Genomic DNA, 27,854 nt, shown 5'->3' on the forward strand with positions numbered 1-27,854 from the left:
AGATTTACTATTTCAACCTGTGTTAACTGTTCACTCCAAACAGCCGTAACCTCCTCATTACAGAAGGGAAAAGGGATCAAGGATCTCAGTTCCAAATATAAACCCAATTCCAGACTAAGGTATGACCTTTAATATCATACCACTGTTCAATTACCAATGACCACAAATATACTTGTAGATGGTAGTAGGACTTGCTCATAACAGCAATTGGTATTCTTGTTATAGTTGTCTTTATGTTAAGAAGATTGAACTATATTTCATGAAATCTCTTTTTAAACTAAGACTTAGGATAAATCTATATGTTTTATGATGATGCTGAAAACTTATGATTAGTTAGTTGTTCTGAAGGAAGAAAAAGGAGGAACCGTAAGAGAAAATGTACTTGAAACTACATGCCGGTTTAAGTAGGACATTCTGATATTTGTACCGTATATTTAAACTAGAAATTGAGATCATATGTATATCATTTATCTGTATGCTGACTGGTGTGTTTGAAATGCTTCTCAGTCATATGTAAATTAATCTAGCTGATTAATTTATGGTTTAATTTATGATGATGGCTCAAGACTCTTTTTTAATTTACCAAGTATTTTTCACAACTAGTTAAAAAATCTGTAATGAGATAGCAACATACAATTAGAAAATTAAAACAGGAAATAAAAAAAAGGAAAAAAGGAAAACTCTAAGCAAATTTTCCTGAGTGTAGCTGGCCTTCTTGTATCATATGCATGAAAACAAGTACCTAAAACATAAGAAGAGGAAGCTATTGGAACAGTTTTACAAACAAATGACACCACACATCAAGACTACAGATTGGTTTATTTCTGTGAAAATGAGCAATGACTGAGAAAAAGCCTCAATTATGGTTACAAGAAACTCTTGGTACATATACATCACTTGGCTCTTTTTGTAGCCACCAGGGCATTATTTACCAAAATAAAGCCAAATACTGTCAAGTTACTACAGAAGATATGCCATCCACAAGTAATTCTATGAAAAAACATAAGGTTGGTATGGCAATAAAAGGCGAAACATAAAGTTAAACCAAATTCCAATATACAGTATACCTTCATAACTTCTATGAAACTATGGTTAAAAAATACTGAAATAAATAAGGAAACAAAAATTAACAACTTCAAAGAATAAGAAGCATACCAGTCAGAGTCTAAAGGAAAAGTAAACTATCATTTATACCTTTCAATAAATACATATAAATGCACAGTTGGTTATTAATCTAAACTGAATTTTCTGATAAGGCCATGGAGCAAAATACTCATAGCAAAATGTTTAATGTCTTTGTTTGCTGTAATTTTACTTTAGAGAGTGCATAGATATTTACTAATCTTAATTATTGAATATTAAACATGGCTTTCATATAACACAATGCTGTTTTTGCCTTTTTCTGGCTGTGCAGGCTCTACTTGATCATTAGGAGGCAATTCAGGTTCTGTTAAAGTCAAGACTTCCTTGGCGTCACTCTGAACGCTGTGTTCAGACTGGGTATCTAAGCTGCTTGTCTTTCCTGACAGAGGATGCACAGAAACCTTAATTGCAATGTGCTGTGGGTGATCTTGTAAAGAAGCATCATCAGAATCTCCAGTAAGGGATTCACTACGTTTCAAGGAGTTTGGGATAGTGTAAACATCTGATCCTCCACTGTCAGTACCTTCATCTCTTCTCTCAGGGGCTTGCTTAACAAAAGTATGTCGCTGCTCTTCAATACCAACTACCTCCATAATCTCTTCCATGAAAGTTCTACAGTTCATAATCAAAGGTGGCAGAGGCACACTTTTGGCCAGCTCTTCAATATAACGGGCAAACTCCATTGTTTTGAACTGGGTCACTTTTGCTAGCTCCAGTGTTTTAGCAGAGGTTATTATTGGGATACGCTTGGCAATTTCAAAAGCCTTCTGCAGTTTCTCAGCACCTTCCGTCCTAAAAAACTCATTGATGGCTTTCTCTGTCTTCTTTAAGTGGCTGCTCATCATACATAGCCGAGTAATATTCAATACTAAGACAATGGTAAAGGCCACGAGGCAAACAATCATGTAATATATCCCCATGTCTCCAGTGGTGAATACAACCCTGAGAGTTACTGTATAATTGGTGCTGCCATGAACATTAGTGGCCACACATGTGTACTTGCCACGATCATCAAAAGTGATGCTGGTGATATTTAGGATTCCATTGTCTAAAATCCACCACTTTCCTGTCAAAAAAAAAAAAACAAACAAAATGTTAAAATTTGGGCAAAGACATCATTCATTCAAGATGCCTCAATTACTTTGTTTTAAAGCATTTGCAACAGAGTGCATAACAAAATAGCTACATTTTTTAAGGACTTGATTATAGTTTTTTTTTACAAAGCAATAAAATAAAGGTTAAAGCTCCACTCATAATTTATTACTGAACAATCATTTGCTTGGTAAATATTAGGCAGCAATCCTACTTCACTGTGCCACAATGGAATCTTCAATATAGTTCTTACAGGAAAAAATACACCCTGAGTGAAATATTTTGAAATTGGATACACCATATAAAATAACCCAAATATTAAGAAAACTATGTTTGCTCTAAGCTAATAAATACAGTAATTATATAGCTTATCTTAATACATAATTCGCCTGCCTCCTCACTCATGTCCGTCCGAAGCCGAATGCGCAGTCGCCTTCTGCGCAGCTGCCCGAAAAACCTTACGAGTCAGACATCCAACCCCAACATCGCGGCAGGTGGCGGATTTACGGCCGCAAAAACTCAAAGAGAAAGGCGACTTCGATTAAAGCTCTAGAGGCCTGAAAGGCGATTTTGACTACAGCTCGAGGCCTAATTATGCATTCTGATTCAATTACGCATTCATTCAATACACCTATATCAAGTTTGTGGTGCTTATACTTATTACTACTCCATATTGTACTGGAACATTCATCATTCAATATTATACTATAGGCCTGGAAAATTCATCAACTAACAGTACAAGCCTGTACAGTAATGAGTAAAGCAGACTACAATCATTACAAAACAACTTCTTCGTTACTTATCATTTGTTCTTCATACACTGCTGACACAAACTCGTGCCCGTTTCATCTTACGTTGTCGAAATGGACTCTTTGTCTAGTATCTCATAATTCAAACAAGCTGACTTGTATAAGGAAAGTGTAATTTGCCCTAGAGTTCAAACTATTGTTGGTTGCCATTTTGCATGATCCTTTGTTTGGAGTAGAAGGGTTTGTAAAATTAAACACTAAATTAATTAAATATACACATGAATATCGAGTAAAAGTTTTTTCGTCATGTGTTTTATATTTAAATTAGACATTAAGCCCGTTACAATAACGGGCGCTAGAACAGTAGTGCATAAACATTAGTAGGAACAGTATGTATTAAATTGTAAGGGACCTTGACCTCATTCTGTGTCTGTTCTTCCAGGAGATGTTGCTTATATAGGATTTGATTGTCTGTGTCTTTTGTCCTACTTGACATGTCCTTGTTTTTGGGTGGCATGTTGTTAGTACATAGTCACAGTAATATAGGCTTGTACGTCCGTAATATTTTCTGTTAGAGTAATACTGGCTTGTATGTGGCTGTAATATGCATCACTGTATTGTGTGCCTTTAATTTTCTCTTGCAGTAATACTGGTTTGTATTTCCGTAAAATGCCTGTAATTTTCTCTGACAGTAATACTGGCTTTGATGTCCGTAATATGCATTTAATTTTCTGTCATAACAGTGGGCAATCAGCAGAGTCTCCCCAGCAACTGATGTAATGTGTGGCGTGCAGCTGATAATCATGCCTGTGGCGTTTCTCAAGCAAGTATTTTAATCTGTGTTGGCGTGCAGCTGATTATTGTATGTGTGACGTCTCCCCAGCAATGGATTTTATGTGCGCGAAAATAAATCTACTTTTAAAAGTCATCCTATTGTAATATCATAAAAATTTGTATATTTAGGAAAACCCCTTCAACGACTGACACTTTACACTTTACCGTGCCAAGCTTCTTAATCGCAAATCTGACATCCTCCGAGTGAACACTTGCACAACAACAAACACTAATCCCACCTCTTTGGGGAAGCTGGTCTCCACATCTCAGTACCCAATTGGATTTTTCGTGCATTATGTTTTAGGTCTTACCTCATTTACCGAAATCCGATTGGATCGGCGGCACGATAGTTTATAGGTCCCGCCCTCTCTGTCTTGTGTGACGCGTCAGGCAGCCTTTGAAGCATCGCACCGTACCCCGCGCATGCGCACTTCACCAGAAGACACACACACACGGACACTGGACGCACACAGGGGTTTTATTAAAGAGGATGTGTTGAACATTAAGCTTTAACAATACTGGTAAAACTTATTTTTCTTCAAAATACATGGGGAATTTCATCTAGTAAGCTAGATCAATGATATACCACCTACTCCTATATCGGATATATCCTTAAGACAGACTTGCAAGCACTAGTGAAAAACATATCTCTCTATTATAAAAAGAAATCCTGTCCCCTGTCCTGATAGTCTATAATACGTGATCTTTCTCGGAAGATAATTTAAAGACCCGCGAGACGAAAGAGACCTGCCACGGTGCGTCTCACGGGAACATAGAACGAGAGTCTTGCAAGACACACCCTACTTACAAGCAATATAAAAAAAAACAAATCAGTAGTGTAAAGGCAGTCATGCAGCACACACAGCTCCAGGGCTCTCAGTGCATATAAAGTGTATAAGGTCAATACGGTAGAAATGAATTGGGTAGAAATGAAATGTCGACGATTAAACGAAGAAGAAAGAAAAGCGCTGAGAAAAGAGACTCAAATGCATTCGACAGAAAAAAGAGCAAAAAAGAATAATCGAGGTGCAAATTCAGAAAATAAAAGTAATTATCAGCCCGGAACAAGTGGAATTGAAAAAAAAGCACGTCCAATCCGGCTCTTAATTAAATGACAGTGAGTAAAATGACAAGGTAGAACTTCATAGAGATGTTTACAAACGTTGGTCCTAAACACATGCAGAGCAGGTTAGAGACTATGAAACCAATGAAATTAGAAAGGCTCAAAAAAAAAAAAAAAAAAAAAACCTTGGCGCTATCCACATGTGGAGAAAGTTAAAGGATATGAAAGTAGGAAAATTAGAAAATATAAAAAAGTAAAGATCCAAGTAGCGCAAACAAACAAACAAACTGCCTCATTTAACTATGCACCAGTCTAACTTTGGTTTTGCACAATAATTACAGTAATCCCTCCTCGATCACAGGGGTTGCGTTCCAGAACCCCCCGCGAAAGGTGAAAATCCGCGAAGTAGAAACCATATGTTTATATGGTTATTTTTATATTGTCATGTTTGGGTCACAGATTTGCACAGAAACACAGGAGGTTGTAGAGAGACAGGAACTTTATTCAAACACTGCAAACAAACATTTGTCTCTTTTTCAAAAGTTTAAACTGTGCTCCATGACAACACAGAGATGACAGTTCCATCTCATAATTAAAAGAATGCAAACATATCTTCCTCTTCAAAGGAGTGCATGTCAGGAGCAGAGAATTTTAGAGAGAGAGAGAGAGAGAGAGAGAGAGAGAGAAAGAGAGAGAGAGAGAGAGAGAAAAGAGCAAACAAAAATCAATAGGGCTGTTTGGCTTTTAAATATGCAAGTTGCAAGGAAGGCAGCAGCTCACACCCCCTCCGTCAGGAGCAGAGAATGTCAGAGAGAGAGAGAGAGAGAGAGACAAAGAAAAACAAACAATCAAAAATCAATACGTGCCCTTTGAGCTTTTAAGTATGCGAAGCACCGTGGGGGAAGCATGTCGCTTCACAAAGCAGCTGCACAGAAGGGAGCAACGTGAAAGTAATCTTTCAGCATTTTTAGACGAGCGTCCGTATCATCTAGGTGTGCGAACAGCTCCCCTGGCTCACACCCCCTCCGTCAGGAGCAGAGAATGTCAGAGCAAGAGAGAGAGATGGAGGAAAAAAAAAAAACAAAAAATGGAGGAAAAAACAAAAAACAAAAATCAATACGTGCTGTTTGATCTTGCGAAGCACCATGCAGGAAGCATATCGCTTGACAAAGCAGGAAGCATATCGCTTGACAAAGCAGCCACATTTAAGCCCAGCAAAGAAGAGAGCAATGTGAAGGTAATCTTTCAGTGTTTTTTGAGGAGCGGCTGTATCCTCTAGGGGTGCGAACAGCCCCCGTGCTCACAATATATTTGAGGAGTTTTATTTAATAGGTAATACGTGCTCTGGTTGGGTAGCTTCTCAGCCATCCGCCAATAGCGTCCCTTGTATGAAATCAATTGGGCAAACCAACTGAGGAAGCATGTACCAGAAGTAAAAAGACCCATTGTCCACAGAAACCCGCGAAGCAGCGAAAAATCCATGTTATATATTTAGATATGCTTACATATAAAATCCGCAATAGAGTGAAGCCGCAAAAGTCGAAGCGCGATATAGCGAGGGATTACTATATATGAAAAACTATTACATTAACTTTTTTTCTGAAATTTATTAATAAAAAAGTGTGATTCAATGTGGATGAAAGTTCATATCTTGCCCTAATGGATCATTAACTACAAATAATATCTAAGTTTGCTTGCCTACCCAAACATGTCCATCTCTGAATTGATTCAAATTACCTATATTTAAATTACTCTAGCCAAAGCTGTTATAGTTATCTCCCTATTTTCAAATAAAACCCCTCACTAACAGGTAATAGAAAAAGTATGCTATTTAGTATTCTGCTCTGCAGTTTACTAACTGTCCATTTGTACAAAACAATGAAATTAGTCATAATGTAATTATCCAATTAAAAAGCATTTGAAATAATAATGAGGCTTTATACTATGGTGCTTTCAAGCACCAAAATGAAAAGGTGCCTCTGAGAACTTCATGCATTCCCTTGACTGTCTAACCTTGTTAGAAAATAATGGTTGCTTTTGAATGAAGGTATTTATCTGTATGACTCTCTGGTGGTGGTGGTGAGGATGACAAACAGTAGAATCTGAGTTTTTTACCTTGTTGACTCAAACGATAAAAACAAGCACAGCTGGTAAGTTCAAGCCAACTTGGAAAGATATTTTAGTAACAGAGACTCGAAAATTTGAGAGAAAAAAATGTAGCTGGTGAAGATATTTACAAAGACATCTGAACACAAGAAACCAAGACTAAAAGTTACACAAAAATTCAAAGTTGCAGACCTTTCCTAAAGTTGCAACCAGAAACTTACAATACAAATAACTGTTCTAGAAATGACATTTGGATTCCACTGCACTAGTTCTTTCACTTGTCAAAAAAGTCAAAGTTGACACTCTTCTTTGTGGGTGCCAGAGTTTATAGCAGACACCTCATGACTTCACCCACCACATGATCAGAAACAAGTAATGCAGACATACAGTGGGGGGAATAAGTATTTGATCCCCTGCTGAATATGTACGTTTGCTCACTTACAAAGAAATGAACAGTCTGTAATTTTTATGGTAGTTTCATTTTAATGTAGAGAGACAGAATATCAACCAAATTTCCAGAAAAACACATTATATAAAAGTTATAAATTGATTTGCATGTTATTTGCATGACATATTTGATCCCCTACAACCCAGCCAGAGTTCTGGCTCCCACAGATTGGCCGTGTGTCCATGTGGAACACAGATTACAATCAATCAATAAATTACAGATACTCCTGATCTCAACTCATTATGTTTTATAAAGCACACCTGTCCACAGAATCAATTTCTTCCATTCCAACCTATCCACCAGCATGAGTAAGACCAAAGAGCTGTCAAAAGACATCAGGGACAGTATTGTAGACCTACACAAGGCCGGAATGGGCTTCAAGACCATCAGAGAGAAGCTTGGTGAGAAGGAGACAACTGTTGGTGCAATTATTGGGAAATGGAAGAAATATAAAATGACCTTCAATCACCCCTGGTCTGAAGCTCCATGAAAGATCTTGCCTCATGGGGTGAGGATGATCAGGAGAAAGGTGAGGGATCAGCCCAAAAATACACGGGAGGAGCTTGTTAATGATTTGAAGGCAGTTGGGACAACAGTCACCAAGAACACCATTTGTAACACACTATGCTGTAATGCACTGAAATCTTGCAGTGCCCATAAGGTCCCCCTGCTCAAGAAGGCACATGTACAGGCCCGTCTTAAGTTTTCCAGTGAACACACACATGCACCAACATTGTCTATTTTATTAGGTTCACCTTGCTAGTACCAGGTTGGACCCCCTTTTTCTTCAGGAGTGCCACAACTTTTTATGGCATACATTCAACAAAGCACTGAAAACATTCCTCAGGGATTTCTGTCCATATTGACATGATAGCATCATGTAGTTGCTGCAGATTTGTGAGCTGCACATCCCTGATGCGAATCTTCTATTCCACTATATCCCAAAGGTGCTCTATTGCATTCAGATCTGGTGACTGTGGAGGCCATTTGAGTACAGTGAACACATGTTCAAGAAACGAGTTTGAGATGATTCGAGTTTAGTGATATGGTGCGTTATCCTTCTGGGAGAACCCATCCAAAGATCCGAAGATGGGTACACTGTGGTCATAATGGGATGGTCATGGTCAGCAAGAATATTCAGGTAGGCTGTGGCATTTAAACGATGCTCAGTTGGTACTAAAGGTCCCAAAGTGTACCAAGAAAATATCCCCCATACTATTACACCACCAGCCTGAATCGGTGATACAAGACAGGATGGATCTATGCTTTCATGTTGGTGACACCAAAATCTGACCCTACCATTTGAATGTCACAGTAGAAATCAAGACTTATCAGAGCAGGCAACGTTTTTCCAATCTTCTGTTGTCCAATTGTCCAACCATGCCACATTCAAAATTACTTAAAACTACCTTTCTTTCCTATCCTGATGCTCGGTTGTAACTTCAGCAGGTCATCTTGACAATATCTACATGCCTAAATGCAATGACTTGTTGCCATGTGTTTGGCTGATTAGATATTTGCTTTAACAAGCAGTTGAATGTACCTAATAAAGTGGTCGGTGAGTGAATTCATTTATAAGATAAAATATCTGGCAGTGACTGGGCATAATGTCATCTGCTGTCCACAAGAAGGCTAGAATGTCTGATGAACAAAGGCAACAAGATGCACAAAGAAAGAAGGACATAAGGGCTAGCATATCTGGAAAACGGGTTTCAAAATGCATGACATGACCAAAACAGGTGGACTTACCATTTTACTGTGATGGTACAGTATTACTGCAACATTACACTTTTTCAACACGGCCATGGGAGTTTTAGCTGTGAGCTTTTTTAATGTGAAATGACAGAGAGGTTATTAAGTGATCCAAATTTCACTGACCTAGATAAGATTGCTTTTTTGATTTACAAACACAAGCAGACATACACACATTGCAAAAATCAAGTTTGGGCTATTATGTCCAGGGAAAAATGAGATCTGCATCATCACTTGGAAACATTTCATGAAAATTAGAGCACGAGAGTAAATGTTTTCAAATCAATGTGCTCTCCAAAAACATGCATCCTGTCCGGATTTATTTTAACCTTACAATCTTCAAGGAGCGGTTTAGATCTTTTTCCTACATTAGTAAAACCAGAATTACGTACTGTATGTAAAATATTTTCATTAGTTTTCAAATGAAACACTATTCAGATGAAATGTAAAATAAATCTTTATTTTTTCAGAAATATACTTCACTGCAAAATAACATATAGTAAAGTGGAAGAGAACACAAAGATTTGCAAATAACAGTTGTTTATATATGATCTGTATTACCAAAGTTTACAATGATTAAGGGGAATGTTCTGAATACAGGCCAGTCTATGAACATTTATATTAATTTGTAGTATTAGTGTATCTAACCTTGTTAGCTATTCTTGATGACTTGCTCCATGATCTCTCTCATGAGTGATTCAGTTATTTGATTTGTCTAAATTCTGAGGTAACATCTTTGCATAAACTGAATTGACATGTTTGTCATGTTGCCAGGAGTACAGTGAAAATCTTACTTGCATGTGCTGATCAAAAAACAATGTATCATAATTTTATGGTGCCATAAGTAAGGAGTAAAACTACTTGGTCTTCTTGACCTAAAAAAAGGCTCGGAACATTGTAATGAATTTCCTGGAAATAATTTGCAGTTTTAGAAATGCTGTTGACTGTGAAACATTTTCTGCATTTAGAAAAAGCCTATTTTCACCTCATTACATTAGCTTGCTGAGGTTTAAGGGGTTGAAATTAAGAGTTTTGAACAGGTGTGGTGAAGTGTGCCTATATGGATTTGTGGGGCATTAACCAGAATGCGTAGGAAGTAGGGTTGTGTGGTATACTGGTACTGGAAAAGTACAGAAGAATGTTAAAATAGTATGGTACCAGCATTTTAAGATTTTCGGTTCTGGAAGTAAACATCAGCTTTCCTCCCAATCTCCCTCAACCTTCCCTCGAAAGTTAAAAAAATGTCCATTTTGTAGTCTTCACAAAATGAAACCACAGGCTTTGTGGTGATCATGACATCTCTGGGGTGACTTATTGCTTTAACATGATTGGTACACCATGGTGGAACACCTCACCCTTACTGCTTCAAGGAGATCAGGATCACAGCTATCAAGTGTATTATTATTATCATCATCAAGCAATAAGTGTTGTGTAATGCAGCACAATGGTATGGCTCACCAGGGAGGCTGGAATAAGACATGGGAGAGAAGGTGTGCTTGGAGTTATTTGTTATTTTCATTGGAACTATTTTGGTGCTGGTACTGAGGTCTGAAAGCTGGTATTGATACTGAAGTCAAAATTTTAGTAACAACCCGACACTAGTGGGAAGATGCCAGCACCATCACAATGGAGGGTAAGGATGTGTCCACACTCATCAAACAATAAGTTTGGAAAAAATACCTGGTAAAGCACATGGTTGTAGTGAAAGCTGTTTTGCAGTTGTTAGGCACATTGTTTGCTCACACACTTGTAAGAGCAATATGACACATTCTGCCAGAAACTAAATTCAGGGATTGAGAACACAATGCTGTTCTAACATCTTTGTGTTGTTCTGAAGGAAAGACAAAATTGATACCATAGCTTGGGATGCTGGAATATGTCACGCTCAAATGTTGGCTACAGTTGTTCTCAACTCATGTTTTGATATAAATAAGACTGCCATGTACTATATGCACAAGAATAACAATGTGCTTCAGAAAGTAAATTATGTTGAAGGGCTTAATCTCTGGACCAGCACAGGGCTCTCTCTCTTTAACACATTTCACTCCCACAGTGTAAACTTACTGTCACCAACCAAACTAAATAGCATGTCATACAGATGTAGGAAGACAACCCACTTTAAAAAAAGGGGAATGCAGAAAACCCAAACTGACAATGACTGTTCTTTGAAACATACCTGTATAATTATGTACATTTAAAAATATGATTGAACTTGATTTTTATTACCATATGTGACCAGTTCAATAGAATTCTTAGGATATTTATAGTGTAAAGATATATTGTTTAATTAATGACTGTCAATGCTCAGAATTTCTTATCTGCACCAAATAGTCGGTCATTTGCTAACCTGCTAAGTCCTGAACAGGGTCTGTGGGGTTCACAGGGCAAACACACACTAGGGCCAATTTAGCCAATTTAGGAGAGCCAATTCACCTAACCTGCATGTCCTTGGACTGTGGAAGGAAAGAGGAGAATCTAGAGGAAACACATGTAGACATGGGGAGAACGTGCTAACTCCATGTTGGGAGGACCTTGGGACGTGAACACTGGTCTCCTTACTGCTAAGCAGCAGTGTTAACCACTGCAATATGATGCCATCCAAGCACCAAATAAATTGAAATCTTGCTATTCTCTCAAACCCACCACTTGCACAAAACTTGCCACTGCAGAGACTGAAACACTATCATCTTCTTCTTCTTCTTCTTCTTCTTCTTTCGGCTGCTCCCGTTAGGGGTTACCACAGCCGATCATCTTTTTCCAAATCTTTCTGTCTTCTACATCATGCTCTGTCACACCCATCACCTATATGTCCTCTCTCACCACATCCATAAATCTCTACTTAGGCCTTCCTCTTTTCCTCTTACCTGGCAGCTCTATCCTTAACATCTTTCTCCCAATATACCCAGCATCTCTCCTCTGCACATGTCCTTTCCAGTGCATTCTCGCCTCTGACTTTGTCTCCCAACCGTCCATCTTGAGATGACCCTCTAATGTAAATAGTATATGTGGAAATAACTTATTTTTTTTTTAAACTAGTACTGAAATTGTTATATAGACTACTTTCAGGTTCTGGAGGTTATTTAACAATACTTTCACAAAAACTAAATGCATTTTGCATACTGCTAGAATACAACAGAATGACTTGACATGCTGATTATGTGACATGACTAACCCAAGATCTTTTCATGGAAATTGTTTTATATGTTTGTCATTGTCCACCACAGGCTTCTATTCTGTCTGAAATGTTTTGTCTGCTCACCAAAAAAACAAGGTTAAATTTTTTTCTTGTCCATCACTACAAACTACATGGGATAAGTAACATTAATATTATATATATATATATATATATATATATATATATATATATATATATATATAATCTTTGGGTGGAGTATTCCATTAAGAAAGAGTTAAGGCAGATGGATGTTAACTATGTTGTCTGAAAAAACAAACTGTAATCCAGTGTTTTATGTTGTAAGCACACATTACAGCAGGCTTCTTTTCTTTTAGTTGTCTTTTAGGAGATTCCACACACTACCATATTTCACATGTCTGCATTTAAATTGGTTCCTGTTATTATCCTACATATGTAGTTTGTTTAAACACTGAGTGGCTGATTTCTCTGCAGATCACAACATACTATTCTAAAAGTATGATAATACATTCAAGTAGCAAAGACCGTCACATAGTTCTGGTACTGTGTGACCAGAAAACAGCAAAAAAAAAATTATATAAATAAAAACCTACATTTTAGAAATACTTAGAATTGATTTTATTTACTAGTTTAAATTATTCCTGCACAAACAGTCTATGGAAGCATAAATCGACATTCATATCTAATCTGTAAACATCAACAACTGACAGCACCAGAGGAAATCTTGTTATGCATAGCGGGTGTAAACCACTATTCTCAGGAAATTAATGATCCTAACAGCAAAACCACACAGCTGCTAAAAGAAAATCTTTGGCCAGTATGTACTTCCCGAGCCAAAATATGTCAAACAGCTATGTAACGTTCCCACTCGAATTCAGACAGATACTTGTTATTCATATGCAAAAAGAAAGAGAACAAACATCAATGAATGCATTAATGAATGACTAAGCAAATTTAAAAGAAATGTTGTTAGCTACTGTGTATGAAACAATTAAAACATCAGAACTGAAATTCAATATTGAGCAAAAAACTCTGAAAAGGACGCTAGGTTTACAAAGGTAACAGTAACTTGTGGAGAACATTACAGTAGACTAAATCAGGTTTTAATAAGTTTTATTGAAATCAAAACATTTTGACACCAGAACCTGAAAGGCATAGCCTATGGTGCAGATTTTGCAAATTGCCAAAGATCAGCTCCTGTGTACAAGAATATGTGAATTAGAAGACTATTAACATTTATAAAATACAGTGCATGTTTGTTTTTTTAGTACTAAGTCAACATGGATTCTGAAAACCACAAAATCAAGTATTGTGCTATCATATTTGGAGACTCCTGCCTAGTCTAACTATGACCTAGAAAAAGCCTCCTTTATAAGCTACAGTCAACAAACCTGCTGCGGAACTATGCAATTGCTGGTCATTTCTTCATGTTGACTTAAATACTAGCCAAAGTCATAATGGAGAAGCAAAGAGTGATGGTTTTTGAATTATAGTAGCAGACACTATAAAGATTAGCTACAGGTCAGTTGAATCTACTATTTACTAACAATTAAACATGCATTAGTGTCAAATGAAATTATGTTGAAAAATAAAACTAGTTTGGTTTTACTGCTGTTTCTCTTAATAGGTCAGGCGCAAAACTTTTTGGGCACCACTCATATGTAATTGGATGTGCAAAGGAAAATCTTCATTTAACATTAAAGACAACAAAAAGATCATAAGATCCAAATCTAAGCAGAGATATATTTACAACCCTGACAGTATATTTTTCTTTGTGGCACATCACTGCTGCATGGTGACAGCAGGTAGGTTACATTCCATAAACTTTCATGTGCTTACTTGTTTTCCCATTCAGTACTTATAAAGCTGGTAACTTAGCAACCAATAGAAAGCAAGAAAATCCACATTTTTTCAAGACTGAGGTCAGCAAATGCAAACCCTCACTAGTAAATGTGTCTTAAGTTTTTTCTTTACTCAGTTCTTTTGAAAAGTATGGCTAAAATAATTTATATATTCTACCTTTAGTTTCTTTAGTGCAGTGATCTTACCATAGTAAAATCAGTTATACCACAAAGAAATCAGAAAAAAAAGAAATTAACATTATCATCTATTCACAGTGCGGCACGGTGGCGCAGTGGGTAGCGCTGCTGCCTCGCAGTTGGGAGACCTGGGGACCTGGGTTTGCTTCCCGGGTCCTCCCTGCGTGGAGTTTGCATGTTCTCCCCGTGTCTGCGTGGGTTTCCTCCGGGCACTCCGGTTTCCTCCCACAGTCCAAAGACATGCAGGTTAGGTGGATTGGTGATTCTAAATTGGTCCTAGTGTGTGCTTGGTGTGTGGGTGTGTTTGTGTGTGTCCTGCGGTGGGTTGGCACCCTGCCCAGGATTGGTTCCCTGCCTTGTGCCCTGTGTTGGCTGGGATTGGCTCCAGCAGACCCCCGTGACCCTGTGTACGGATTCAGCGGGTTGGAAAATGGATGGATGGATCTATTCACAGTCCAAAGAATTAAACCGAGAATCTAAACTGACCCAGTGCATGTATTATGCGATTGTGCCCAGCAACTGAATGGCTTCCATGGTTTCTGGCCTGCAATGGGATAGGTTTTACTCCCACTGACCTACTGTAAATAAGTCAAGAGAAGTATGGGAAAACAACTGGATGAATGCAACTAAAATATAGTTTCTTATAGACATCTGCTTAGAAATTACCTGTAAAACACAAAGTATTATCAAAAGAGTTTTAAACTATCCCAACTATACCATATTAAACGCAGTAGAATCACCTACTCAAACAACCCTAATCCCTGAAATCACTGAATTGCTCATTAGCCTCCAGTCTTAAAACAGTTTGGACTCTAAAGGCTACTGTAGGCTTGAAGACAGTGCCAATAGTGCTACACCACTGCCACTATCAACCAATAATGCGTGTTCAATTCTATTTTTCTTCATGGAGGATGAATGACAAAATCAAAACAAGAAACAATCCCACTCATTTCCCCATATTTGTTTTTAAGTTTTTTAAGTCTGTATATATAAAAAAACTCTCAACCTTTATCTACAGGAAAATAACATAAAATGGGTAATAACTTATTACAGATACAAAAAAGGCACAGAACTTCCACTCCTTTCACCATTATTATACCTTACATCAGACCAAAAAGTATAAATACATATATATATATATATATGAAAGCCTGGCAAATGAAGGAAACAGGCCAACAATTTACCTTATGCAACACAGAAATTTTTTCAACATTTGTCAGAGAGCTAGGCAACATAAAGAAGAAAATTACAATTTCAACTGCACTGATGGACTATAACCAAGAAGTCATTCAGCCAAGCAGTACTTTGGAAAATAAACTATTCTTGAATACATTTTAAATGCATGTATTTTAACACCAGGTCAATGAGCAGAATGTAAAGCGCTTTTAAAAATAATGAAATTTTAAGCACAGCAGAATGTTTTAAAAGAAAGTCTGAAAAATAATAAAATATACACAGAGCTGTCAGTTGTATTTATACTCTACATAAACTGAATTTTGTTACCCATCAATTCCTCCCAACTAAGCTAAAACTTGCTCCTTTTTAAAATTTTTCTCTCTGTTATAAAAAAAAATCCTGGGAGGAGATGAGACTTTTTAGCCTGGGATGAGACATGACTTTTTCAGAGAGATACTTTTAAGTCCAGTGAGACAAGACTTTGTGCCAAGAGATTTAACCACACCCGGGGCTGGAAATAAATGACAAAGAGCAGGTTAGAGATTATGAAGAGTACTAAAATTTGAAAGTCTCAAAAAAATGATAGTATAGACTGCATTAGCGCAAACAAATGGAAATTATTACTCTGTGAAATAACGGAACAGCGAAAAGAGATCGAATATATTGTTCGGATTTAAACTAAGTCGGAAACTTGTAGATCGTCTAATTCGTGTTGCCATCAGCGAAAAGTAGTTTTTCTTCCCAATGAAGAGGTGTATCCGCAACAATTAATGTTGTTTGGTGAAAGTGAAATCCACATACGCGAGAGGCAGAGATGTGAAGTGGTTGGCGTGTAGTGCAGAACGGGGGCTTAGAGAGTGAAGTGAGCGGGGGTGAAGCCCCCTAGTAGTTAATTATTATTAAATCAATACAGTATCTAATAAGCTCAGATCTTAACAATAATATGAATTAATAATCAGAGATTTCTTCAAAATTAACTATACATACAGGAGTACACTTTTTTTCTTCTAAAAAAAATATAATCTTGCTTTGTTTTTGGACTGGTGCATTGACAATTATCAAGTGATTGGCCAATTTTATCCCTTCATGCCAAATTCAATGATCAGTGTAAGCAGTCAATTACTACTGGTTGCGAGTCAAGTACAATATAAGCTTAAGCATCATCTTTCTGCTGTCGGGACTAGGTCATATCGAAAACAGACTTGGAGATTCTGAGAAGTAGCTGCCATTTAGTTTTCATTTCTCAGCACACCTGAATGCCTGAATTGTATTAATTAGAAAGCCTCCAGTCTTATTCATAACCCACCTGTTTCACTAATTGTCCATTTCTTAATACATGGAAACTGTTACCATTTTTACTAACACAACTATATGTAAAGTTCATTATGTTGTGCAAGCACAAGAAAGCACAAAAAAAAAAAAAAAAAAAAAAAAGGCAGATGGATTTTGGGGACATCTAACAAAAGGACACAATGGAAAATCACAACAGGCTGATGAGCTGCTTTCATGTATAAGGAGAGTACAGAAGAAACGTGTGTAGTGCTGCAATTACAGATTGGCTCCAATTTACTTAGTAATGTGAATTATGGTCTTGTGTATCTCAACTACAGCTTTTTTTGCTGATCACTCATATATTAAGCAGTATGCAAGCATCACACAATTTTCTCTTATACTGTACTTCCAAAGGCTGTGTTTATCTGTGTCCAAAAATATTACTGAAATGCAGAAATGCAGATGCAATAAAATCTATGCATGTGTAATTACATATTGGAAGCAGATTTCTGCAAGCAGGACTTTTCAGAAAGGCAATTGTTTATCTGCATAGTTCAATTTCAGCTACATCAGCTGATTCATTAAAATTGCTCAGAAAATTAATTTCCTGTGACAGTGCAAATCACCATGACAGGGCTGAGGAATATGTAAACAACCACTCAGTGTTCATTTGTCATTTCAAAGAGTTACGCTGCATTTCTGAAGAAGAAAAAAAAACAAAAAAACAGAGTGAGCAGTAAATTAAGTCACAATACCCTTTACAAATAATAACTAAAACAGTTTGCATTAATTCAGCAATTGCAGATCTTTGAAAATAATTTATTTTCATTTTAAATCATTAAATGTTTGAAATGTATACAAACCATAGTGTATAGAAGGGAATTTTGTAAAGGTAAAAGGCAAAACCCTTTAACTGTATATGAAAAATGTTATTTCGATATTATAAAGACTAAGGTAAAAATAAAAACCTCCCCTGCACTTTTTGAATTCATATACTCTTTTAATCTCTCACAGTCTACAAATGCATGTAACTTTTAAAGTGAAAAACAACCCTGAAAACGTGTATTAAAAAGATAATTAGTGATTATAGTCACATGTCTCATAGGCTAGAATTAAGAGTACACGTTTAACTCAAAAATGACTGCAGTTCTTAAAGGGTCAGTTGTTATCTTGAAAATAAATAAAATGCATTATACAACTACAGATTCTTCTCATTTTAACATGTCTAAGATTTTGATCTAGTTCAATCAATCAATAAATACAGAACAGAAGTATATACAGTATGCCACTTCCGCAGTCTCTACACTGACTTTTCAGAACTTAAAACACGCTAATGAAAAAAAAAATGACTCACAGATACTAACCTTCTCCACAGTTCTTCCCAACCTTTCATACTAACATTTCATGTTTATTTTATAATTCTACAGACTCCAGCTCTGTAGCAATAGAGACTATCATTACAAAGCACTCTGTCTCCTCAAAATTTGCACATAATATGTGAATCGATGTATTTTTAAATATTTTATTACACAATATACAAGAAAAGAATTATTTAGTGAAATTTAGCATTCTGAAATTGGGGCCAGGACTTTCCCTTGTGAAATTTGTAAGTGGAGGATGGCGTTTCTTCTTTTATAATATCCTAGTGACTTTCCTCAAACAATAGTCCTCCAGTACAGCCATTACTTTGCATAAACCACAGAGTTGGTCATTTTTCTACTTCACCTCTTGGGGTTATTTTATTGAAAATGGCTGCTCTTTCTAAATCTTTCATTGATGGTATTCGGGGTCTTTTTAAAGATGGGTTTTTTTATTTCTATGTATTGATGGCATTTAATTTTTTTACAGCTTATCAAAAACATATTAATAGTTTGTTTTTGATTTTTATTAGCCACCATGCTGACAAAAGAATTTCTGCTTTAGCTGTTGTTTATCACTTGAAACCAGCAAACATTCAGGTACTTTCAAGGACTTGACTGTTTTGAAAGACAGAGCATTTCTAAATTTTGTTAAAATTATTTTATGGATGTGTTCAGTCATGGGATAAAAGACAAATCCCGTGGTGCATGTCTTTTGTGATGACATTGTGTTGTGTGGCACCAGAAAAGTGGAAGTGGATAGGAAGTTGGAAGATAGACAACTGAAGTTAAATAGGAAGGAGACAGAATATGAGGTTTAATGATGATCAGGGTTTAGAAATTACCCTGCAGGGAGAGCTATTGAAAAGAGTGGATACATTAAAATACTTATCATCAAGAGTAGCCCATGATAGAAAATGCACAGATAACCCATGGACTGCAGTGTGAATGAACAATTGGAATAAGGAATCAGGAATATTGTGTAATCGAAGAATTAAGGCAAAGGTTAAAGGTGACATTTTTAAGATGGTGGTAAGACAACCAATGATATATGGAGCTAAGACATGGGCAGTAAATGTGGCAGAAATGAGAATGTTGAGATGGATGTATGGAGCTGCAAAAAAAGAACAGAATAAGAGATGAGACAATCACAGGTACAGCAAAAGTGGGAGAGATATTTAAGAAAATACATGAAAGTAGGTTGAAGTGGTATGGACATGTGATGAGGAGAGATAATGAATATGTAGACAAAAGAGTGATAGGAATGGAAGTACAGGAGAAGAGAAAGAGGGAAGCCAAAGCAGAGGTGAATGGACAGAGCAAAAGAAGATTTGAAGGAACAGAGTCTGACTGGAGAGGAGGTGCATGACTGTGCTGTTTCGATAATGCTGATCAAGCACGTCGACCAGACAAAAAAGTGGGAAAGGATGAAGAGGAAGAAGACGACTTAATGAAAGACAAATATATTACATCTTTGTTTCATAAATATTTTGCATCGAATCATCTTTTTCTGGCTGCTCCTATTTAGGGGTTGTCACAGCAGATCATCCTTCATCTATCACTGTCTTTTTCCATCATTTTCTGTCACATCATACAAATATACAAAACATACAAATATTTTACATCAAATAATCAAACTCAAAAATATATGATGAATATAATTACATACATTAGTTTCTATAATCATGTACTTAAAGATGGATTCTAAAAAGGCTTGTGGTACTGAAATAGATTTCATAGATGGCAGATTCCAACTCAACTGATGTAAACATGTACTATTAGTTGTTGATTATGTAGGGACTATGGCTACTTCATACTTCTTGAACACAAAATCTTTGAAAGTACCACCTGCTGGAGAGTTAAAATCAATTTTGAAGTCTGTGACTCAATAATTTTAATGACTTAGAGATTTGTTTTAGTGTCAGGAATGACCATCAGATGTGTAAAAAGTAAAATAAACAAAAATGAAATAACCTCTCTTAAGGTAAATTTGAAAGGGTGAATTAATCATTAATTAAAGTCACGCACAATGTTTTTTGTTAGACATTTTCAAAAAAAGGGCGTTTTCAAAATTTCAAAAATTGGCACAGTGTATCCTATTTGATATATCCCAGTGAAAAACCGAACCTTCCTTACAAATTATGTGGAAAAACAATGGGATCAAATTTCAATGAAACTGGTCCACTGGGAGCCGAGCTGTTTCATGTGGACATACATGACTACAATAACAGATGCTTTTGCATTTTGTGTAAATACACCTAAAAAAATAAGGATTACAAGGCATTACATTTCTGTTCTGTTCATACTTTTATAAAACATGTACTCACTTTATATATTTAAATTCATGTATGCAAAAATGTAATGCAAGAACACCTTTCCTACAGTATGGAAGTCTCTGTAGAGTCTAATAAATCTAGTGAATAAGACTAGGAAATTTTACTCTCAAGGATGCAGTATTAGTGATATGAAGTTAAGTAAATATCTTTGAAAAACTGGAAAGCTTTATATTTATTTTTTACTTTCCTTAATACATTCAGAACTGTTTTGTTACACTACTTGAATAATCGTTCTAAAAAACTGATTTTTATTATGATTTTACATTTCATTGGTAAACAGCTGAGCTTGCAGACGTTGCCTGATCACTGGTTTACTAGTGTAAAACTGCTTCCAGTATACTTTTTTCAAATATAAAAAAGAAAAAAATTCATGTAGACACCAATGTAAAAAAGACCAATTTTATTCATTGTCTCTATTTCAGTTTTACATTTAGTCCGGCCTCATTATGAAGCACCACTTACAATCTTGCACACACTTGAGCAAACAACCGTCTTTTGTTAAATGAAAGGACAGAATCTATATTCAAGCTGCCACTTCTTTAAAATTCAGAAGAACTACAAAAGAAAGGCCTACACTATGTGAATACAAAAGTGGATACCACAGATTCATATAGATAGAAAGAGATCAGCATATCCTGGCACTTATACTGTGTTAGTCTACCCCCCCCCCAGAACCCTAGAACAACCAGGGTTCTACTGTGTATTTATAAAAAAAAAATGCAAAGTTGACTGACTAAGAAAAACACTATTTCCTGTTTAATTCTAAAATTTAAAATTTGCATGGATAATACATTTAGGGCAATAGGTATCTGCTAAGAAAGGACATTTCAATGTAACAATATTTAGGAGTAATGCCACCCCCACGGCAAAACTAAACTGCCCAAAATCTTGAGTTATAGAAAGATGAAACTTGGGTGATCCTTTTTTGTTGACACTTGTCTGTAATAATGCTGTAGCTAGTGGGATTTTCTATGAGTGTATGTCCTTTTTTTCTGCTGAGCACTGAGAAAGAACTACACAAAAAAGGGGGGCTGTGTGGAATAATCGGTGCACAGCTATGCAGCAAGAAGTCTGTTTTAAATAAATAATTAAATAGCTGGCTCAGTCTCTGTGGGTGTGTGTGCTTGCAGTTGCATGCCTGCACGTGAGGCTGTGATCTGTCTTAATTGCTCAGTTGGCTTTCTGTAGTTTGCAATTGAGACGCTGTGCCTACTGAGGCATATAAGGGGGAGCCAGCATGGAAGAAAGAAGAGGCCAGATGAAAGACTGGCAGAAACAGAAAGACAGAGGATAAAGATGGAAGAAGGAAGGCAGGAATGTTACAGGCAGGCAACTGGGAGGACAGCTTTGGGGAGCGCAAGGCTGACACTCTGGGCTCCTGACGGTCAGCGCCAGAGACACAGTGCTTGCTCCCACGTACGTTCAGGGAGAGGCAGCAGGAGAATGAAGGAGTGAGGCGAGGCTTGGGTTGAGAGCCCTGTGAGCAGCCGTGAACTGCAGGGGCCCAGGCCTGTAAAGGAAGGTTGGTTGAGCTAACAGGGCAACTCCCCTACCGCAAGGCCCCATGCAGGGTAAGTAGAGGAGACATCAATTTTAAAGGGATGCACCGGGGATTTTATTTTACAGAGTGGCCTCCTGCCTTTCAGGTTTTAACCTTGTTTTAATTGGAGTATTTATTTGATGGATTTTAACCTCCAAAGACTGTACTGTTTTATGGATTAATTTATTGACATACTGGATGGAGCGCTGCACTTTAATTTGAACACTTTGATCTGGATTGTTATAATAAAAGAACTTGTTCACTTCTGCACCTACCCCTTGCTATGTATGTGTCCTCATTTACTCTGCTCATCTTATTACAGTATTGGCAGTGGCGGATTCAAGAGGCTCCCAAACAGGAGTGGGAGCTTGGAGCTGAACCACACTGTCACAGGCTCCCATTTTAGGCAAATGAAGGCCCCCACCAGAAGCAAAGTGGAAGAATGAAAGTTTAGTGAAAATCACAGAAGACATGCTTATTAAGTTGCTTCTTTGGGCACACGCAATACTCCGTATTGTATTGGCTTCTTCTTACTCCTTGCAATGCAGTATAAAATACATATAGAAGTGGTGAGGTAGGGCTAGAATTTAATAATAAGACGATTTACAAATAAATGATGTCTGCATAAACTTGTTAATTAGAAACAATACATTTGCCTATAAATTAGCCATATAATATAAACTCATATTGATATTTCCATTTCACTCATTCTGACAAAACTTCTAGGAAATTGTGACATGCTCACAATCAGAATCTCTGTTTATGACTAACAAATGGCAAGACTGTTTAATCAGCAAATAACTATTGCTGAGAAATTATTTTCAATATAATTTCTCTTCTGCTCGTCAAGATAACAAGGTTGTGAAGATCAGACTTCTTGAACCCTAGCAGTTAGTTCATCATGATGTGATCCCAAAAAAAAAAAAAAAAGGATTTATAAATAAAGTAACATACAATATGTACAGCAACACAATATAAGAACCAGCAAACCCAACAGTAGCATAAAGCAAACAATTGTCTCCCACTTTAATAGTTGTTACAGAAAGATATATCTGCCATCAATCCAGATGTATATGTAACCTGTAAAATATACAATCATGTCACAAAAAATAAAAGATTTTTCACCCAAAACCATGCCTCATAATCACTACTACTACTACTTCTCCCTTTTTTTATTGTGACTGTTTTCAGGCAAGCTTTAGTAAAAATGCTTTGGATCTTCTGTGAATACCATGTGCCAGAACAACTCAGGTGATCTTTTTTTGGATTGTCGGACTATACAAATACATTTCACTGATGTGTGAAAAGGTCTTTAGAGCTACAGTAATACATATGTAACAGAGTATATTAACTTGGAATAAATTACTCTACAGTATAAAAACTTAAAATATATTCTGAAGCGATAGGTAAATGATTCATAGTCATGCATGGTAATACAAATGTGATATGCTTTTGCGGTAGTAAATGATGCTGATTGTAGAGTTGTGGCCTCAAGTCTCTGTCCAGACACTTCCTGTGTGGAGTTTGTCCATTTTGTCTATGCTTGTATTGATATATATCTATGAAGTATCTGACTAGAATGGTGTCTGCAGGTGGAAATTTACATGGCTGCTATTCAAGATCCATACTATAAGTTTCCTTGAAAAAACTAGGCAACTGGTTTACATGCTATCATGTAAAAGGTTGACCAACTACACTACAATCAAAATATGAGCAAGATTTGAATTTCCTTTTTAATGTTACATCACTATGATGCTATAGATATGAAATGAGTTTTTATTTAGATCCAAGTTTTCCTTTACAGTATTTTAATTTCTATTGAAATATTCACTGAATTATAATTATGAATGACTACAAGAAGACTTACTAAATAAGAATTACTAAGGTTTAGTAACAATTTGCATTTGTTATAAATTAATGATTGAAAAAGATAATTACAGACATACATAAAATCAGTAATGAACAGAAACATCTTTTCTGATGTGCAATTAGCTGAAAGGTGCATCTGTAATATAATACAGGCATGTGGTAAAAATGTCTATTTGACAAGGCAGTTACTGAACCATTCATCATCTCTTCAAGTTTAATCACTTACATGTGGCTCCCAGGAAAGGCAGCAAGTTGGTACTGTGGTTACAATCCAACTCAGGGACTCAAGTTTGTGAGATGTTTTGGGTATTCTTCAGATCAAAGTTTCTGTGGTGTCCTCTCACATTTCAAGCATGCATATTTATTTAATAATTGAAGGACACAATTATCAATTATCAGTGTCAGTAAATACCCATGAACATACCATGTGGGTTTCCTTAACCCTATGTTATAGGAGGTGTATTCGGAAAATGGATGGATATAACTCTCAGGTGTGAAATTTGTTCACTCCAATTTACAACTTGCTGCAAGTCACAAACAAGTACCTAAATACAGTATACGGTTTTAACATAAAAATATAAATCATGCATCACTTTTTAAAAAATGCTTCCCTGAAGATGAACACTTTGAGTAAATGCTAATACGACCAACCTCTAATTAACAGCTCAAAATCAGTGTAATTACTCTGCATAAGTTTAAGAAACAAAAGCTATTTTTCAAGCTAAAGTTATTTCTTTAAGTCTTAATATCAATTTTGCCACATAAAATTGTGTTCTGAAATAAAGCATATTTTATATACTTTTTTAAAATACTATGCCTTTTCTTATGGTTTAAAATTGGCTTAAACAGGAACATGTTCAAACCTTAAAAGAAAAGTCTTAAAAACTTACAGAATACGTTCATTTATAGTGTTACTGAGTATTGAAATTGCACACATACTGTAAAACAGTGAAATTAATTAATGTTGATGCAAAGGTGTGTGTTGCTGCCTCTATGCTTTAGACAACAACCACCACATGTTTCATTTACAATATAATGAGAGAATGTGATTGATTGTGACAAGGATGATCATAGACAAATCTGAAAAACCAATGACACTTCACTTATTGCAACCACAAAAATCTACAGCAAAGGAATTCATAGAGTTTGCTGCAAGGTTTAATAATTCATCAGACAAAACTACAGGCAGTCCCTGGGTTACATACAAGATAGGGACTGTAGGTTTGTACTTAAGTTGAATTTGTATGAAAGTCGGAACAGGTACATTATTTTAATAAATGCTATTTTTGACCGACTGTAACCAAGTGCTCTGCCAATGAATGATGGAGTTTCACTTCTCTCTGACCTTTTTATTATTTCTACTTTATTCTCAATAGTAATGGTTTTTCTCTTCTTTACTGTATCACCAGCACTTGCTTCAGATTTGTGTTTCAGAGACATTCTTGAAGGGTGAAGACAAAAGGTTAAGATGAGCTCTTCTGCACAGTACTGTACATGTTATCACAGCATTAAGGCACCCGTCGTCAGCACGTCTGATGTACTGACAAGAGACAACTTCCTGCTATGTGCGTAACAGTACAAGCAGGCTTGCTATTGAGAATGAATGGGGGTGGTTCATCACCAGCCCACCTCACAGTCACCTCCACTACAGTATTCTGTAGAATGACCACAGTGCGGCCAAAGGCGAGTGGTGAATCGCCCAACCCCAATTCAACAGGCAGCCATCCGAGGCACACTACAATGCTACCCTTGCCACCCCGTTCAGCCACAACCAGGTCACCACTTGCAGCATTACCAGCCGTGTGTGCTGGATGGGCAGTGAAATGCCCCCCTCCGCTCCATCTTGCCTGCGTCCAGTCAGGACCAGCAGCTGCGGCGGCATAGTGGGCGGGCAGCGAACCATCGTCCTGCACACGAGTGATAGCTGCCCTCCAGCCACCGCTTGCAGCATCCCCAGGCCAAAGATGACGGGTCAGCAGTTACTGAGGCTCATGCGTCGCAGCTGCATCCTCGTTTGTAAGTCGGGTGTCCGTAACCTGGGGACTACCAGTAGTTAGTACAAGTATAGGGTAATATTATAAAGATTGTTAAAAATCATTTACCATTGGTATAACATTGCTACAAATCTCAACTCACAACTATTTCCTCATGTTATGGACTGGACTGAAAAAAAACCTCTAAAATTACTTTACTCACTCAAACATTTTTTTCAGTTGTTTTTATTATCATAGCCTATGGAAGTATGACTCAGCATGCATTATAAAATCTTATTATTGTTTTAGTACGCTTTATTTTGTTTTATTGTAATTTAGCTGTGTCACATAATCTAACTTTTTCATGTTCTCAGTACAATTTTATAAATGCACAACACAACACAGAAAGTGCATAATGCTGAATATTGACTGGCCTTGGAAACTTGTATCGACATTCAGGTGGCCACGGCTTTTCAAATATCTAAGGTTTTAACACAAAATATAATGTAAAATAATAAGTTCAATTACTTATTGTCATTGGGGTTGTGCGGTAAATACCAATAATGAAAACGTACTGAAAAGCCCTAGCTTTATAAAGGAATAGTACCATCATTTCTCTAAAGGATAGGTTTGATATTTTTCAACTCAAAGGTGTACCATGTTTGTAGACCTACATGTGCATTTGTCTTGTGTTCCAAAGGCCAGCATTTTTAAAAATTTCTTGCCTGCTCTGGTGCTTTATAATGGAGGTAAATGGGCCACAAAGCACCAACAGAAAATAACCAGAAACTCATTGAATATGCTCTCTTTGAATTTCAATAAAAGAAAACATTCCTTCTGAGTTTCCAACATACGATTAGGACAATAAAACGGTCTTGAAATAATATTTCTGGTACTATTTATCTTACAAGAGGAAGCCACTTCCTGGGGGTGTTGTAAGGTTATTACAGAAGACAACAAGTGCTGAGGTATTGCAGACAGCTGGTTTTCTTTGAAACTAGCTGAATCTCATAATATTGATGTTTCACAAGACACAGCTTGGTTTAAAAAAAAATGGACGTATTCAGTAAGGCTTTTTTTTTTTTTTAAACTGGCATTACCCATTCCCCATTAATTCCAATGTAAAATGCCAGCAAGATACTTTTTCAAATTTATAGAAAATGCTTAACTTTTGTAACACAATTTTGCAAGGAAAATAAATATACCGTATTTTTCGCACTACAAGACGCACTTTTTTCCCCAAAAGAAGGTTGGAAATGTCTGTGCGTCTTATGGAGCGAATATTGCGTCACAGACCATGATGTGTATTACCTGACAAAAGTCGACATCCAGGGGTAGAGGGCGACAAAACTCACGGTTACGTTACAGGCATTCCCTCTGTGCTTGGAGGAATGTTAGACTCATTGACTCGGCATCTAATCCTTGCATGTGCGTGAGTTGCGAAATGTAAACAAATATAAGCAAAGGCAAGATGGCATCTACATCTCACGAGGGAGAGAAGCGAGTGCAGAAAACAAAATACTCAGCAGACGATGTTTTGCGCATTATCACTGAGTCGGACTCTGATTTTTCAGAATCTGATTTTGTTGAGAGTGATCAGGAGATCGAACAAGAGAGTGAGAAGCCGGCATCAGCTGATCGGCTGCCAGCTGAACGCATTCGCGCAGTCGATGCACCTACGGCAAGGTTCGCGTGGGAGGAATACCTAGACACTGATCCGTGGGAGCCAAACTGGCTACCGGACTTCACAAGACAGTATGGCTTGCTGTTGGACTCGACAGATTACCAGCCGCTGGACTACTTCAGGCTGTTCTTTCCTGAAGCTGCCTTTCAGCTACTGTCAGACGAGACAAACAGGTATGCAGAGCAATTTTTTGAATCGAGGGCTGTGCTTGCACTGCATTCTCGTTTTTCAAACTGGAAACCCACAACAAAACATGAGATGAAGGG

The 27,854-nt window shown here is 36.9% G+C and overlaps 1 protein-coding gene across 1 annotated transcript in view; it reads right to left on the bottom strand.

The window, feature by feature from the left end:
* Nucleotides 1-800: 800 nt before the first annotated feature.
* The window catches only part of mfap3l (microfibril associated protein 3 like), a 30,889-nt gene continuing 3,835 nt past the window's right edge, over nucleotides 801-27,854 (bottom strand). The window contains exon 3 of the mRNA XM_028802010.2: nucleotides 801-2,209. Coding sequence (XP_028657843.1) covers nucleotides 1,359-2,209 — 851 coding nt within the window. The 3' untranslated portion in view covers nucleotides 801-1,358. The remainder of the gene's footprint in view (nucleotides 2,210-27,854) is intronic.

Source organism: Erpetoichthys calabaricus, chromosome 5, assembly GCF_900747795.2.
Source record: "Erpetoichthys calabaricus chromosome 5, fErpCal1.3, whole genome shotgun sequence".
Lineage (NCBI taxonomy): Eukaryota > Metazoa > Chordata > Cladistia > Polypteriformes > Polypteridae > Erpetoichthys > Erpetoichthys calabaricus.